The sequence below is a fragment of the Schistocerca americana genome, chromosome 1, assembly GCF_021461395.2.
Source record: "Schistocerca americana isolate TAMUIC-IGC-003095 chromosome 1, iqSchAmer2.1, whole genome shotgun sequence".
NCBI lineage: Eukaryota > Metazoa > Arthropoda > Insecta > Orthoptera > Acrididae > Schistocerca > Schistocerca americana.
The window spans coordinates 258,290,877-258,307,965 of record NC_060119.1 but is presented as its reverse complement, the minus strand read 5'-3'; the positions used below and the strand labels follow the sequence as shown (position 1 = coordinate 258,307,965).

The following is a 17,089-nucleotide window of genomic DNA, read 5'->3' as shown; positions in this document are numbered from 1 at the left end:
GAAAGGAAAAAGGAGGAGATGGACAGCAGGCAAAGGGAGGACAGGGGAGGGGGAGAGATTGGAATAAATATAAACCCAGGCAACAATGGGTTCTCAATCCCAAGCATAATTTGACCATGTTACATGTATTCCAACCTATGATGCATGTGTCTGACTGTCTCCACACTGTGGGAATGTATGAAGTGACATGTGGTTGTGGCAAACTATATATTGGCAAAACTAGAAGAAAAGTAAAATGGTGCACTGGGAACTTAAACACCACACACATTTAGGACAAAAATTAATCAGCAGTAATGGAGCACCAAAAACATGACCAGGTTTTTGATTTTCAGAAATAACTCAATGCCAACCAGAGAAAGTTATACTTACAGAAAGAAATCCTGTGAAACAGCTGAAATATCAAAGAATGCGTGCAATTTCAGTAGAGATGGCAGCTACAGGTTACTTGTTGTCATGGAAAGAAACATCCACACACAGAGTCTGAAGCCAGGTTGTCTACCGAAGTTTCATAAAGAATGATGTTCACTGAGACCTATACTGAATGGGATTAATTCTTCAACTTATGTTTTTAGGTTTTTTTTTGAAAATAAAACATGTTCTTGAAAAAATGAACTCCTTTCTGAAGGATTCAAAACCTTTTTGGAAATTTACTTAGAGTATAAGTACCCACAACTGGCATAATGGTGAGCTCCAAGGTCAAATCTCTATTTACTAACACCCTAGTAACAGGTACCACGGACATCATTGGGGATAAATCTGCTCCAGAAATTTTTGACCTGATTGAGTTATGCTTGCAATTGAGTTATTTTAAATATAAGGGGGAGTTTTAGCTATGGGCTCAGCTCTGTTGGCTGTAAAGCTGACATTTTTTTGGAGGATTTTGAAGAAATGTGGAACTGAACCATCTTGCCGGGTCTGCTATGTGGATGACATGTTTCTTGTATAGCCATGTGGCAGGAAAGAGCTAGAAAAATGCTACAAGTTTTTGAACAACGATCATCCAACTATCAGATTCACCATGGAGATGAAGAGTGAGGTAGGCCCCCTGTTTTGAGATGTGGTGGCCAACAGAAGGCCTGACAATACTCTAGCCCACAGATTTTATAGAAAACTTACCAACGCAAACAAATATCTAGATGCTGTATCACACCACTACCCAGCCCAGACGCAAGCTGCTCTGAACACTGATTTTCCAGGAATTCTGAACCAGTGACAGAGCTTGCGATCAAAGCTAGATATCCTTAGGGAAAGAGTGATGGCCAGTGGCCATGATAACCTCTCCATAAATAGGGCCTTCTAATGAAGTGGTAATAATAATAATAATAATAATAATAATGCAAATAAGAAGAACAAGTAACCTCCTGCACATTCTGTAAAATTACTGTTTTTGTCTAGAGTAACTGAATTCATATACAGATCCTCCAGAAGAATGGTTTAATGACTTCATTTTTTAGTCAACACAAGATAAAAGATTTCTTCTGACCCACAACAGATGTGCCTCACCACTACCACAATGTGGGAATATTTGAAGATATGTGTGGTTGTGGCACAGTACATTTTGATGGAACTGGAAGGACAGTAAAAGAAAGTGTTAAAGAGCAAGAACACTATATGTTTAGGACAGAAGTTAAGATCAGCAATAGCAGAGCAGTAAGAACAATCTAATCAGGTTATGGATTTTAAGAATATACGCATGCTAGACAGGTAAAGCACAAGAAAAGTCCTTGAAACAGTCGAAATACCAAAGAATGAGGGAGGGAAGAAGGGGGGAGGGATGAATTTAGTACAATTTGGACTGTATTATATGTAAGATAATAATACACAATCACTTTCTTCTGAAGTAACATCTCAAAATCGTATAAATATCACTCATAAGAAGTTTCAATCTGCTAAGCTTATTAGAACAAAAATTCTCAGACCACAGAGTTCTTATACATCATGTATGCAAAAAATGTTTTGACAAACAGCAGCACATGATGTCTATTCAAAAAATTCCAGTATATCTGTAATTTCGCCCCAATGGTATGTTGGAGTGAAATGTGGTTGGCATCCCTGCACACACCTATGTTTAATGTATAACTTGCGGAAATTTCATTGTTGTATGTCTGTTAGTTATTGTTCAGTGCTGTAGTGAGTAGAATGTTGTGTCGCACAGTTTGCAAATTTCGAGATGGCAGAGTTAGGGAAGTGACATGTCTGCATCAAATTTTGCATGAACCTCATGGAAACCTTTACAGGCGCACACCAAATGATGCAGAAAGCCTATGGTGATGAGTGCTTAGACCGTGCCAAGTGTTATGAATGGTTCACATGGTTTTAAAATGGCCAGATGGAAGTTAAAGATGACCCTTGTTCAGGAAATTGAAGACAGACTGTCCAAGAGATTGCAGAAGAATGTAACATTTCAGTTGAATAATGTCATGAAATCCTGACACAGCATCTTGGAATCTATCATGTTGCCACAAAGTTCATCTCATGGCTCATGCTTCAAGGCCAGAAAGACATTCACTTCACAATCTGTGAAGGGTTTTTGGATCTTGCAAATGAGAATAAATGTTCCTTAAGAGAATCATAAATGGTCATGAGATGTGGGTCCACAGTTATGACATTGAGACCAGTGTTCAACCTTCGCAATGGGTTGGGAAAGGTTCTCCAAGACCAAAAACAGCTCATCAGGTTAGGTCAAATGTCAAAGCCATGCTGATAGTTTTCTTTGGCTCTTTGAAGCATTAGTTCATCATGAATTCATGTCACTGGGACAAACTATTGATCAAAGGTGCTATCAGGATGTGTTGCAACACCTGCGAGAAAATGTGAGAAGGAAACGGCCTGAAATGTGGCGAGACAATACCTGACTTCTGCAGCACAATAACGCACCTGCACATTCATCCCTGTTGCATGACTATTGCACAAAAAATGAAATCACTGTTGAACCGTGGCGGCTTGGTTTGCTGGCCTAACTACCTCTGGCACCGGTATCGACAGTCACCTGCCTTGTGCCTGGCAGGGGGATTTTGGTTGGGCCGATTTGGGTTTGACAATACATGTACCCCAGCCTGATCGCTGAGCGACTTGTCAAATGTTGGACAGCCACTAAAGAAGGTGATGAAGGTCGTGCTCTGGAGCTCTGCTGACAGGGGCCTCCTTCTGTTATTTGAAAAGGAGTTAAAAGGATAATTGACAGTGGGGAGAGTGCACCATAATATACTGACTATTGATATTCTAGCCCTGTGGTTTTATTGTTTAAAGGAAAATTGGCACAATATTACTGTGTCTTGTTCAGTAAATAATATATATTTGTTTGTTCTGCAGTGTGCCTTGGCCTGAGAGTGGCCAATGGTTGCTAGTGCGTCTTCTTTGAAGCCACATGATTCTGTTAATTGCTTGTGAGCACCCGCTTGGAGAGCAATGTAATGAATTGAAGTGGTAACACCGGTGTCATGGTACTGTATCAGGTATCTGGTATGAATTTGAAATCTAATTGTGATTTAGTAAAGTGCATTTATTCTAACCTACGTTGATGTGTTTTAGTCCTAATTGAATTATGTAGGGCTACTACTGATTGAAATTTTCTGTTTTGCTTAAGCTCACCTTGACTAGTGTTTCTTAAGGCAATTTAGCAGCACTCACTCATGCCTCAGGGGTGGTTTAACTGCAACTGCTCTGTTTGTACCTGCACTTTGTCAGTTACATGTACTCACTTTTTCATCTTACCTAGACGGAGACGTATGTACTTATTGTGTATGACAAAATCCATTCTAATTGTCTCTGTCAATCTCAACGAGTTTCCCCTGATCTGATTAAAATCCTTGTGAAGGTGTATATATCTTTAACTACTTGTTTTATCTAAGGTTATGAGTTGTACTTATCTCGTTAAAGTGAGTCTCATCATTTGTGAGTGTATATTCTGTTATTGTTTATGGGCGCTGCCTCGCATGTGATTTATACTCACAATTGATTGCAAAGCATGCGAGTCTGACTTGGTCCTTGCAGCCATGACTTCTGGGCCGCTACCTTGGCGCCATCCCGCCCAACACCTGAGGTCTAAGTTATTGCCATGGGAGTGCTCTGCTGTGTCTTCTGTCATACTTAGCAAAAGTTGAGTAGTTACCTTGTTCCTTGGAGCTATACGTGGGTTGGGCGACTGCTGCCAGGGTTGTAGACCGTGGAGTTTAGCGGAATTAACTCAAAAACTTTTGTAAATTACTGAACGATTCAAATTTCATTGTTACTGTTCATAAACTCAGATGCCTTATGTTTATTGACTACTGTTTCCTTTTGCTTATATTGGTAAATTTCAGTAGTTTGTCATTGTAAATGTTGCTATAATTCTGACGGTTTTCATGTTGTTATTAATCTAGAATTTAATTGATAAGTATGTTTTTCTTAAAGAGAAGTTAATTTGGTGAAAACAATGAACTATCTGATGGGTCTCCCTTCCACGTGTTGATGTTTGATCCGTTCGTATCCTGAACCTGTTACCTGGGTTTCAATTGGTAGCAGAACAATCTGCTAGCTTAAAAGGGGGGGGGGGGGGGGGGATGGTTCATATTTTCCCTCCTGGCTTGTTTGTCGTTTCAACTAATGTAGTTCACCTTATGTAGTTGTTAGAATATGGTATTCGTACCAGTGCACTAATTTTTCTTTGGTTTCAGAAGGTTTGCCTGCACCATGAGCTCCAGAGCTTGTCCCCGGATTTCCCACCCTGAACGTGAACATCTTCTCTACGAAATGCGAATTCATGGGATTCCCGTGGATGGAAGTGTACCCAAGTTAGCGACCCGGCTGCGTGCAGTGGTTGGTTGCCCCCTTTTACCCTCAGCAGACACCTTTGGTGGGGTAGGTGACTTTCTCTCCAGTATTTCCACTGTGTTGGAGGAATTGTGTCATAATATTTCATTTCTCGAGGCGAGTCAGCCTACTCAAAACAAGTGTGTCGTCTACAGGCACATTTAGCTCACCTAGGTAACTGTCTAACTGATCTTGGATTTATAGATCTTAAAGATTCCAATAGACAGCTTTGGTAGCAGTTTGCTGATAGAATCAGTGAGTTGCAATTCAGGGTAGTGCCACTGAGCTTAGAGCGCAGTGGTTCGGGTTCTGAGCAGTAGTTTCTTGGGTCATTTTGGTACAATACCAAACCCCATCAGGGGTCTCCTTAGTGGGATTTTGGAATTGGCAGTTGAGAGTTTACTTCAGGTCCAGCAAGTCCTTTGGTTGCTGGTATGTTTTCAGGTTCACGCTGATGTATTACGCGTGCCTCACTCTGTGATTTTTCGTCCTTGTTGTATCCCTTAATGAGAGTTTTTTTTTGTGTGTGTGTGGGGGGGGGGGGGGGGGAAGAAGTCAGCCATGCCCTTTCAATGGAGCCATCCTGGCATTTGCCTGGAGCAATTTAGGGAAATCACAGAAAACCTAAATCAGGATCGGCAGATGCGGGATTGAAGTGTCGAGCTGGAGTATGAGTTTTACTGGAGGGTGCAAGGGACTTCAGAAACAGTAAGTCAGTACTTTGAACATGTGCATACGGCAGTGTCAGCTCCCAATTTGTTTGAGACTGGGGCGGAGAGCATTTCTAATGTGTTAGATGGGATGTGACCTCAGGATCACTCTCGCTTGAACTTTTCCCCTCAGCCTAGTACTTTTAATCAGTTTTGAGAGCTGATTAACTCTATACAGGCACTTTTGCTTTTAGATGAACAATGCGAGAGGGAGGGTAGAATGTGGATGTTGCCCTTGAGTAATCAAAACCCAGTGGTGCGAGTGGTAAATCGGGTTTCTGATTACAGACGGTGTTATTGATGTAAAGAGCCAGATCATTTAGTGCACGGGTGTCCTGTGTGTGCGCTCCTTGGTTCGTGCAGTTCGGTGTCATTGTTAGACTACCAGAGGTATCTGGAATTCCGCCATTTGTATAAATTCCCTTTCCTGCATCCTATCACTCAGAGATGTCATGTAGACGATGGGTGGGAGTTACCTTTAGTGGGCAAGGTGTGGGGCAGCTTGTCTGACGGGAATTTTTCTCGGCTGGTTGATCTGGTTTTGGTAAAGGATCTTAAATTACCTTTACTAATGGGTTGTGATTTCAAACAGTGCTTCTGGTCTGGTCCTTGATTATGAGAGTGGTGCTATTTTCTTTAAATTTTCCCCAGTTCAAAAGATTTCCCTTTGTTCTCGCCATCACCCTTCGTGGGTTAATTTAGTTAGTAGCGACGGCACTGGGTTTGAGTTGAGTCATCTACCACTTGATCAGGCAAGGCAGGTATTAGAGCAGTTAGGACAACATTCTGATGTGTTGTGTGATAAGTTGGGTGTTACCAATCTGGCTGAATACATCATCCGTGTAGTCAACGATGTACCGGTCCGTCAGTCTCCTTACAGACTGTGCTGTCCCATGCTCTGTCCTCTCCAGACCTGGACCCTGTGGACTTTTCTTTTCATTTTCAAAGTTCAAAATTCCATTGAAAGGATGAAGATTTGCAATGACAGAGGAGATAAAAGAAAATACGCAGACGGAGCTTCACAAGATCCAGCAAGAGGCATAGCAAGATTGCTTCCAGAAGTGAAAATGACATTGGGAGCGATGTATCAACTGTGGAGGAAAGTGTTTTGAAGGAGATCATGCACAATAAGTAAAAGGTAAGAGAAGAAAAATTTTGTGGACTAAGTTCTGGAATTTTTTTAACAGACCTCGTAACACTTTTTAAAACTTAAATTTTAAAAGCTATTAATATTAGCTCCATTTCTATCTGGAGAATGAAGTTCAGATTTCTCTGCAACCTGCAACTTTCCAATATATTACCAAAATGTTGTCACTCAAGTATAATTAGAGTACATAATAATATTTAAAACTAATTCACAGCTCAAGAGCCTTGTCTTTAATAAAATCATTCCCTGCGAAAAGTGGTTGAAATTCTGGTGGTGATTTTTCTCTTGAGGAATCTCTCCCTCAAATAGTTCTATATGCATATTATTAACATGAGGAGGAAGGCAGAAAGGGCTCTTCCTTATGTATGATTTATCTTCACAGTATGAAGTAATATAATGAAAATATCTTAACTATAGCGTTTCTTCTCTTACCTTTTGTCTGACATGTCTCTATATGTTCCAACCTTTCAATAGGCGATAACATTCCCGTGAGCCCACAATTTGGACAATCAAAATCTTCCTCATCCTCCTCTTTCAGAACCTCATCTCCTTCATAAAGACTGAAATATAAAAGGAAATGTGTTTGTATAGACTTAATACCCCAACACAAAAGTAAGTTAATTTTCATAAATTTTTTTGCAGGTAGGGTAAACAAGAGACACTAGTGGGAATTCTGTAAACAAATTTCAGATCGAGTACATGTCAAAACAGAATTTTGCTTCTTTAACTGAATCACTGTTGCAACACCGTCATCCATCCTGCCTTCTGTCCTCACAATTACTTCATCAAAGTGAAATAATTGATACTTGAGACTACAGAATTTTGTACTGGCTACAACACTGAGAGCTTTACAATAATTATTCCCACAAATCTTAACAGCACAACAATGTCAGCATATGAATATATTTTGTTTTGATCTTATAATTTGAAATAGAAAATCCCTGAATTTCATTCTGAAATTTTTGATAATATTAATGACCACATGACAAGAAATAAAATATTATTCACACTGGTATATGGGTGTAGTTTTTCTTTGGAAATGGTTGTACCACAAAGCAAGATCAGTTTAAGATCGCAGCTCTCTACTTTGACAACTGAGTGTTAACGCTTTTCTACAAGCTGTTTCATATAGACAAATCAAAAACTCATAAACAGCAGTATCAAAAACTTGTTATTTTATTAATGATGTTTTTCAATTTCACACAGGGTTTTCAGTATGGCTCAGTTAATACCAGTGCATCCTTCATGTCCAGTGATCAAACCATTTCTACCAATGAGGTTTCTATTCTTGTCGTATGAATCCAACAAAATGTTCTCCAGGAAGCGCCTGACTTTTACTTTGTCTATCACATGTGACAAAACTGTGTGCTTAACTGAGATTACTTTGCTCTTCACATGAGAGAACAGAACGTATAATGTGGAATGATACTGGGTTTATGGACAGGAAACTCTATAAACCTTCAGCTTAGTATGTGTTATTAACTGTAGTCTGTGCCCACAAGTAACAAATGTTGTTGTTGTTGTTGTTGTTGTTGTTGTGGTTTTCAGTCCAGAGACTGGTTTGATGCAGCTCTCCATGCTACTCTATCCTGTGCAAGCTTCTTCATCTCCCCTACCTACATCCTTCTGAATCTGTTAAGTGTATTCATCTCTGGGTCTCCCTCTACAGTTTTTTCCCTCCGTGCTGCCCTCCAATACTAAATTGGTGATCCCTTGATGCCTCAGAATATGTCCTACCAACCGATCCCTTCTTCTAGTCAAGGTGTGCCACAAATTTCTCTTCTCCCCAATTATATTCAATACCTCCTCATTAGTTATGTGATCTACCCATCTAATCTTCAGCATTCTTCTGTAGCGCCACATTTTGAAAGCTTCTATTCTCTTTTTGTCTAAACTATTTATCGTCCACATTTCGCTTCCATACATGGCTACACTCCATACAAATACTTTCAGAAAAGACTTCCTGACACTTAAATCTATACTTGATGTTAACAAATTTCTCTTCTTCAAAAACGCTTTCCTTCCCACTACCAGGCTACATTTTATAACCTCTCTACTTCGACCATCATCAGTTATTTTGCTCCCCAAATAGCAAAACTCATTTACTACTTTAAGCATCTCATTTCCTAATCTAATATCATCAGCATCACCCAATATAACTTCTTTTATCTCATCACACATTTCATCAATCTCTTCGTCATCTGTGGAGCTAGTTGGCATATAAACTTGTACTACTGTGTTGGGTGTGGGCTTCGTGTCAACCTTGGCCACAATAATGCATCCACTATGCTGTTTGTAGTAGCTTACTCACACTCCTATTTTTTTTTATTCATTATTAAACCTATTCCTGCATTACCCTTATTTGATTTTGTATTTACAGCCCTGTATTCACCTGCCACCGAAGTCTTGTTCCTCCTGCCACCGAACTTCACTAATTCCCAATACATCTAACTTTAACCTATCCATTTCCTTTTTAAATTTTCTAACCTACCTCCCCAATTAAGGGATCTGACATTCCACGCTCCGACCCATAGAACGCCAGTTTTCTTTCTCCTGATAACAATGTCCTCCTGAGTAGTGCCTGTCCGGAGGTCCGAATGGGGGACTATTTTACCTCCGGACTATTTTACCCAAGAGGACGCCATCATCATTTAACCACACAGTAAAGGTGCATGCCCTCGGGAAAAATTATGGCTGTAGTTTCCCCTTGCTTTCAGCTGCTCACAGTACCAGCACCCCAAGGCCGTTTTGGTTAGTGTTACAAGGCCAGATCAGTCTGTCATCCAGGCTGCTGCCCCTATTCAGCAACCACACATTTGTCTGGCCCCTCAACATACACCCCTCCGTTGTGGTTGCACCTACGTTACGGCTATCTGTATCGCTGAGGCACGCAAGCCTCCCCACCAACAGCAAGGTGCATGGTTCATGGGGGGGGGGGGGGATGTCACAAATATGAGCACAAATTTAGTGAAGGAAAGTTGCTACTCACCATATAGTGGAGATGCTGAGTCGCAGATAGGAACAACAAAAAGATTCTCACAATTATAGCTTTCAGCCATTAAGGCCTTTTTCAACAATTCACACACACACACACACACACACACACACACACACACACACACTTATATGACTCTATTGTTGAAAAAGGCCTTAATGGCCAAAAGCTGTAATTGTGAGAATCTTTTTGTTGTGCCTATCTGCGACTCAGCATCTCTGCTGTATGATGAGTAGCAACTTTCCTTCTCTAATATAGTTACATTACATCCTGGATTTTCCACTGTTTGAAATGTGAGCACAAAATAAGCTGTCATGACATAAACGATAATTTTCAGCTCAAAAATGTAAACCTGTTGGATGTTAGTGCACAAATTATCAATAGAAACAGTCACAAAACTGTGCCAATGTTTTGGAATTTAAATCATTTAAGGGATGGGACCGCTTGTGTGACTGTCATTTGCATTTTCATTAGCATGTATTCCACAACTACACTAACGGTGAATGAAAGCCTCATTATATTCACCCTTACAGATTTGTATGAACAGTCACTGGACAAATATTTAAACAGCCTTTTATATGGTAAAACTGTTATTGGCTTTATCAAACAATGGAAAATCCTGGATGGAATGTAACAATACCAGAGAATGAAAGTTGCTACTCACCATATAGCAGAGATGCTGAGTCGTGATAGGCACAACAAAAAGATTCACACAATTATAGCTTTCGGCTATTAAGGCCTTTGTCAGACACACACACACACACACACTCACTCATGCAAACGCAACTTGTACACACGTCTGCAATCTCAGAGAACTGTAGTTTCAGTTCTCTGAGACTGCAGACGTGCGTGCAAGTTGTGTGTGTGTGTGTGTGTGTGTGTGTGTGTGTGTGTGTGTGTGTGTGTGTGTGTCCACTGCTGACAAAGGCCTTAATGGGCGAAAGCCATAATTGTGCGAATCTTTTTGTTGTGCCTATCGCGACTCAGCATCTCCGCTATATGGTGAGTAGCAACTTTCCTTCTTCGGTATTGTTATTGGCTTTATGAAAGATAAGACTGTATCTCGTGACATTCAAATGTCTTCTGGCCCAAAACACATTCTCTGGGACTTGTGCTATAACTATATGTGGAGTACAGCAAAGACACTGAGCTTCCTGCACAGAAGGTGTTTCTAGTAAACTTTTGAATGACATCTAACACCATATGGCAAAGTTAATTGCCTTCCAATTTTAAGCTGGGCAATATTGTGACAACTACCCACTGCACAGGGTGAATGAGCATAATCTACATATCTTATCCTGCAACCTACAGTGCTGGTAGGTCCTGGCTGAACTTTTCACCGACTACTTCCATTCTGCAAATAAGCTGTGGGCCATCACCGTTTGAAGTATTACATCAGCAGATATAACTTATTAGACTATCAATGTTCATTTTATGAAAGATAAGAAAGCATATATCTTTGCAGATTTCAAACAGTTCTCCTCCAGCTCTAATTAGGTTTGTTACCTCTATAAATTCCTGGAATACATTCAAGCTGCTTCGTCCATGTTTGGAGTGTGGATTGGGAGGACAAAGGATACTTCTGTCTTCTCAAATAATAGTATGGTTTTGAAGAAACCAACGAATATTACAAAAGCTGCCTTTCCAGTCAACTATGTGTCAAACTAGGCATTATTTTAATCAGTAATACATGCTATAATAATGTCAAAGGTATAAAGGAGGTCACTTCTATGTATTGTGTTCTATTGTTCAGCATATTGAAGTGAATTTGTGCCACTTAGTACATTTGAAGTAGCTGGCATGGTGTATCTTTCAATACATGAACATTGGCAGTTCATTGGGAGGTCAAACAATAAATTGTAAGCCTGCTACAAAAGAAATCACAGATCATGACTGGTTATCATGATATACCTGAATGGCTAGGTACTTTGGTGGAGTCCAAGCAAGTTTACACAAATATCCCTTAATGTGACATAACTGTTACTTATTAACTTGAATAACATGTCTGATGTGTAACAGTACTACATATTGTTGCAATCACCCACCCCCAATCCCTTTCTCTGCCTCCCACTTCTCTCTCCCTCTACCCATCCCATTCAACGCAATCCCCACCACAACATAATCCACCTGTCGAAATGCAGCATTGTGCATCCACACAGTGCCATGTGGGGGAATAGGAGTGTGCAGGCATGCATGTGTATATGTGTGTGAGTGTGTTTTCTGTGTGAATTTGTATTCTACCTCAGAAAAGGATTACTCCGAAAGCTAGCAAGTTTCTTTTATTTCTGTGTGTGCCAATAGAGAACTCAATGCGTCTGCTTTTCAGTGAGTGGTCTCCATTAATCCAAAAGTATTTACATTCATTTTAATGGTATTCATGTTGATCCGAGATTTATTATAAACAGCAAACATACGCAACTGCAAGAGATGTTAAAGCCGGCTGTGCAATGTACTGTTACTGTGAGCAGCCTCATTCTATTTTTAAGCTTGCTATTATACGATGCTTCCAGCTTGACAGTAGTAGTTTAAAACTGTGCCACAGCTAAAAGATATAACTGTTTATGATCAGTGCAAAAAATACACCGAGAAATTATCATATGGTCACTGCTCAGTGTAAAGAAGAACTGAAGTCCACCACACTGCCAGCTCCCTGGTGGAATCAGGGTGCGCTAGTCAATGGCAGTGTATTAGCTGAGAGTGGCCTGCCAGTTAAATTTCTACCTCCCTTGGCCTTTTGCATACCTCCAGCAAGGTAGCCCAGTTCTTAGGACCATTGCCAGTAAAAGGCAAGGTTCTGTGTTTGAATCCTGGTCCGACACACAGTTTTAATCTACCAGGAATTTTTACCGTGTTTCTGGCACTACATTTCTGGATACTGAACTTAATCTTGTTCTACTAATAAGAAATCTGTATTTTAATAAATTATTTTTCTCGTATTTGCGTCTGTAGTCTGTATGCCTAAGTGACATTTTGGTTTATAATTTGAATGAAATATTGCTGTTCATTTCAAAAATATGTCTTTAGTTTTATCAGATTAAAACACTGGTATCTGTCGTTTGTAATGGGTATTCCATGAATTAAAAATTGTGTGTTAGACCAGAGAGGTTTACACAAATTACCAGTTATAGGTGATGTTGGTTGTCATACGGATACCACCCTTCTCCTCGTGAGGACAAGGTTGCCATTCATGGTCAAATGGGTTTCTGCCCATAAGTAATTCAGAGTTACAGTCTGGCCCGATGTACAGGACCTTCTGGTCAGCTGCCAGTAACCTCTTTACAGAGTATGCTAGCTCTGCACGCATGAATGCAGGTAAAGCATGTGACAGCTCTGTCTCCAAGTCTGCGGATCCTGTACCTGTCAATGAGAACCATAAACTGTGACCTACTGAAAATGCTTAGATCCTCAAATAAACTTACCACATAATATGGATTAAAAAAAAAACAGTCAAGATGAAAGGCAACATACCTTGGAGCCTCAATTCCAAAAGTAGGTCCCACTTTTTGCGTAACTGAGCTGCCCGTACCAGCAACCGCCCAGCACCTCCAGCATCAGTAAACTCCAACTGTAGCCAACCATCAAATACTAACCTGTTCAAAGAACAAAATTTGACGAAATCAGTGTCCCAGTTAAAACATAAAAAAATAATTCTTTAATTTGTTGCTAATACTGGAAAATAAATTGTTTCTCTTCACAAATTTAACATCTAAAAGTGTGTAATAAATGCTTTTTTTATGTGACTGTTTAGACACAAGGCACTTCCTTTTGTTTCTTACTGAAGGGTGCAATACTGCACAAATGGTAGCTTTGCCAATGTGTGTTAAGAAAAAGATCTACAAAATGGTTCTCCAAATTTAATGCAGTAGATGACAACAATAGTGACTAGTGATTTAGGACACTGAACAGCATGGTTATACTAAAATACTGTACAACAATTGCTGAAATTGCTAGTAATCAAACACTGATAAAATGGAATACTGGTTAAAATCAGAGTCACTTTTACCTGGCACAGTCTAATCTCTATGTACATTCATACTCAAATGACCATAATTTGAGTCTTTAATTTTTAAAGTTTCATAAACGGAATTACACATATTGTACAAAGGCTACAAAAGCCATAAAATGTAGCTGACTTTGACAATAAATAATGGGTTAGCCAGCTACCTTGGAAATGTATTCAAATATACTTCTTGTTAGTTTAGGAAAACCAGATATTATCAAAAAATTTGAAACAATTATGACATTCATCTCACTTTATGCTACAATACAGAGCAGATTGGGAAGTAAACTGATCACTGCCCTATTGTCAGAATATGAAGTACAGTCAGTTAAAATATAATTCATGGAATAATAAGGTAAATGAATTTTCTGTATTAGTTTGCCATCATTGTATTTTGTGAATAAAACCATCTAGATAACTATTACATTCTTCCATTATTTATTATGCCATTTCAGCTACTGCCATCCCACAGAGATCTGCAATTAAGATTAGAGGAACTTAAAGAGCAACAGGACCTTGTTATAAGAAAAAATATCAATAAATATTGTTAAAAGTACACTCACCAAGAAGTTTGGAACCTGCAGTACAAGGTTGAGTGTCAGTATTAAAATCTACTCCTAATCAGGATGTCACCTAACAATTAGCTCAAAAATTTGTACAAACATATAAGTACTAGCCATCAGGTGGCACTAGTGTAGGGGATGTTGCCTTCAAATGTTAATTTCTTATTTATATTTGTGTTTATGCTTATCAAAAGACAGTCTTTCAAATATAAACATTCAAATTCAAATTATAAAATAAAATTTTATAGTTGCATAGTAATGAAATTAGCTTTTCAGATGGCACCAATTAGACATGTAGAGATCATTAAACTCACAAGTATTCATTAAATCTTTGTACAAATTTCTGAGCCAACTGCTGACTGACACATCAATTAGACATTAGATCTTAATACTGACACTAAACCTTGTTCTACAGGTTCTAAGCCTTTTGGTGAGTTTATTTTTTAAAACATTTTTTAACCTTTTAATTTTTTATCTTCTGTACCTTGTTGTTGTATAGCAAATGCCTGTCAATCCTTATGTTCCTCTAATCTTAACTGCAGATATCAGATGATGGCAGTAGCTGATGTAGCATGATACATAATGAAAATTTTAATAGTGATTTAGATGGTTTTATTCATAAAATATAATGTACAGACAGATGCAGATAATGCACTGCAAGCTGCTGGATCTTCCTCCAAGAATAGGAAATCATGTACCACAGAGCAATATCCTACTCAAAGGCGAGCAAGAAACATTCCATTCTATTTTAGCAGCTAGTATACTATGGCAGAGGAGTATAGTCCATTGATTACAGCAAACAGGAAGCTGTCACAATGCGGATTGGACACAAATTCTTAATAGTTTTGTTCACACCCTCATTTTCATGAATTTACATATTCTCTTGTAGCCAATACAATTATACTCGCTTCCCCTGCTTATGTAGGTAGACGAGAAAGCTCTTTATGGTCTGAACTTGCTTCTCTGCTGCAAATATGTGCTGGACTGCTTGAATAGCACTCAGGGAGCTACAGCAAAATGTGGGATTTCATGCCAAGTTGCATCTACATTGACAATATCACGACTTCTGGAGAAACACTGAAAATTAAGTGCACAGATGACATGCATTCAATAGTAATTTTTACATGAAGTGTTACACTCTTTTTTACGAATAACTTCCTATTACGCATATGGAATGTGTAAACATGGTTGACACAAGGACAGTGTTCTTTTAAGTGGAATGATCATGCATCAATGCCCTTCAAAGTGAACTGTCACTTTAGAATGTCATAATAGGCCAAAATCATGCTTGTGAATAAATATATTTTAAGTGGAAAATGATTTCATTTCTTAAGTATAAATCATTGTATGTAGGTAAAACTGTCATAACTTAAGAAATTGTGCAAAAGTCAGTGTGTTTCCATAGTTTTTTGCTGAGAAAATGTCTTCTTCCAGTACATCTGTCTCAGATAGGTATCAACTAGATGTCCTCTATATCTTTCTGGCCAGAGCAACCTCCTTTATTTCCTTGTAAATCCTTCCTCTCTTCACATCTATCAACATTCCAAACCTTCTTCCATTCCCTCTTTTTCCTTTTCCTTTTCCCTCCATGATTCTCTATAGCAGACAATTCCTACATGTGTCCCACCCAAGATGTTTACTTTTTTTTTGTATCAACCTCATGAAGTTCCTCTCCTCTCATACCGTACTCAGCAACTCCTCATTTCTCATTCTGCTGATCCATTTCTCTTTCTCCATTCTTCTCCATAACCAAGGGTCGAGACTTTTGTGTTCTTTCTGTCTGCCTGCTCACATTTCATAACCATAAGACACCACACAAAATGTTTTGGCAAACCTATTCTTAAGTGTAATGGAGATGCTTACGGTAGTCAGAAAAACTTTCACTCTCCTGAAACCTCTCTTTTCCATGAAGATTCTGCTCCTTACTTCCTCTGTACAGCTTTGTTGGAAGTTATCAAGCTTCCCAAATACTGGAATGATGGAACCTGTCCTGATGCCATTCCATCTAGTGATATATTAACAATGTTGTCTCATCTTCTGGTTCTCATCACTTTGGTCTTGCCAATGTTCAGTTTCGTTCTCAACTATTTACCCACACTTACAATATTCTGCACCATTACCTGGAGCTCATCCTTTGTTTCTGCTAGATTAGTCATACCATTAGTGTACTTGATGGTTATAATTCTTTGTCCTCCCACTACAAGTTCTTTTGACATTACTGATTAGCTTTCCAGCAAATACACTGAAAAGTGCTGGAGACTACAGCAAGCTGGCCGCTGTGGCCGAGTGGTTCTAGGCGCTTGTCTGGATCCGCGCGACCGCTACGGTCGCAGGTTCAAATCCTGCCTTGGGAATGGATGTGTGTGATGTCCTTAGGTTAGTTAGATATAAGTAGTTCTAAGTTCTAGGGGACTGATGACCTCAGATGTTAAGTTCCATAGTGCTTAGAGCCATTTGAACCAATTTGACTACAGCAACCCTGTGTCACACCTCTTCCAATACCCACCTCTTCAGTTTCATCTTCTTCTACTTGAACTACCCTTTCTGTCACATTTAGAGTTGCTTTATCAATCTTCTGTCCTTCCAATCTATACCAGTATCTTTCAGAATCTTCAACAATGTACACCTGTCAATTCTGTCAATGCTTTTTCCCAGTCGACAAAACAAACATACATCTCTCTATTCACTTCTAAAAATTGGATCTCTGGTCGCTCTTCCTTTTCTAAATCTGAACTGATCTTCTCCTATATCCTCCACTAGTTTCCTTTCTGTTATTCACAGTCTTGGTAACACAGCATATAAGACTAATTGTCCTATAATCTTTACATTAACTGGCACTGCATTTCTTTGGTAAGGGAACCATTATGAACTTCAGGCGGCTAG

General features: G+C 39.2%; 1 protein-coding gene across 2 annotated transcripts in view; it reads right to left on the bottom strand.

Moving 5' to 3' along the window:
* Window positions 1-17,089, bottom strand: part of LOC124621863 (probable ATP-dependent RNA helicase DHX34) — a 193,092-nt gene that overhangs the window by 17,570 nt on the left and 158,433 nt on the right. For both annotated transcript variants that reach the window (XM_047147328.1, XM_047147335.1), the window contains exons 16-18: window positions 13,112-13,233; window positions 12,763-13,000; window positions 7,081-7,208 (exon numbers count right to left, since the gene is read on the bottom strand). In XM_047147328.1, the coding sequence (XP_047003284.1) occupies window positions 7,081-7,208; window positions 12,763-13,000; window positions 13,112-13,233 (488 nt within the window). The remainder of the gene's footprint in view (window positions 1-7,080; window positions 7,209-12,762; window positions 13,001-13,111; window positions 13,234-17,089) is intronic.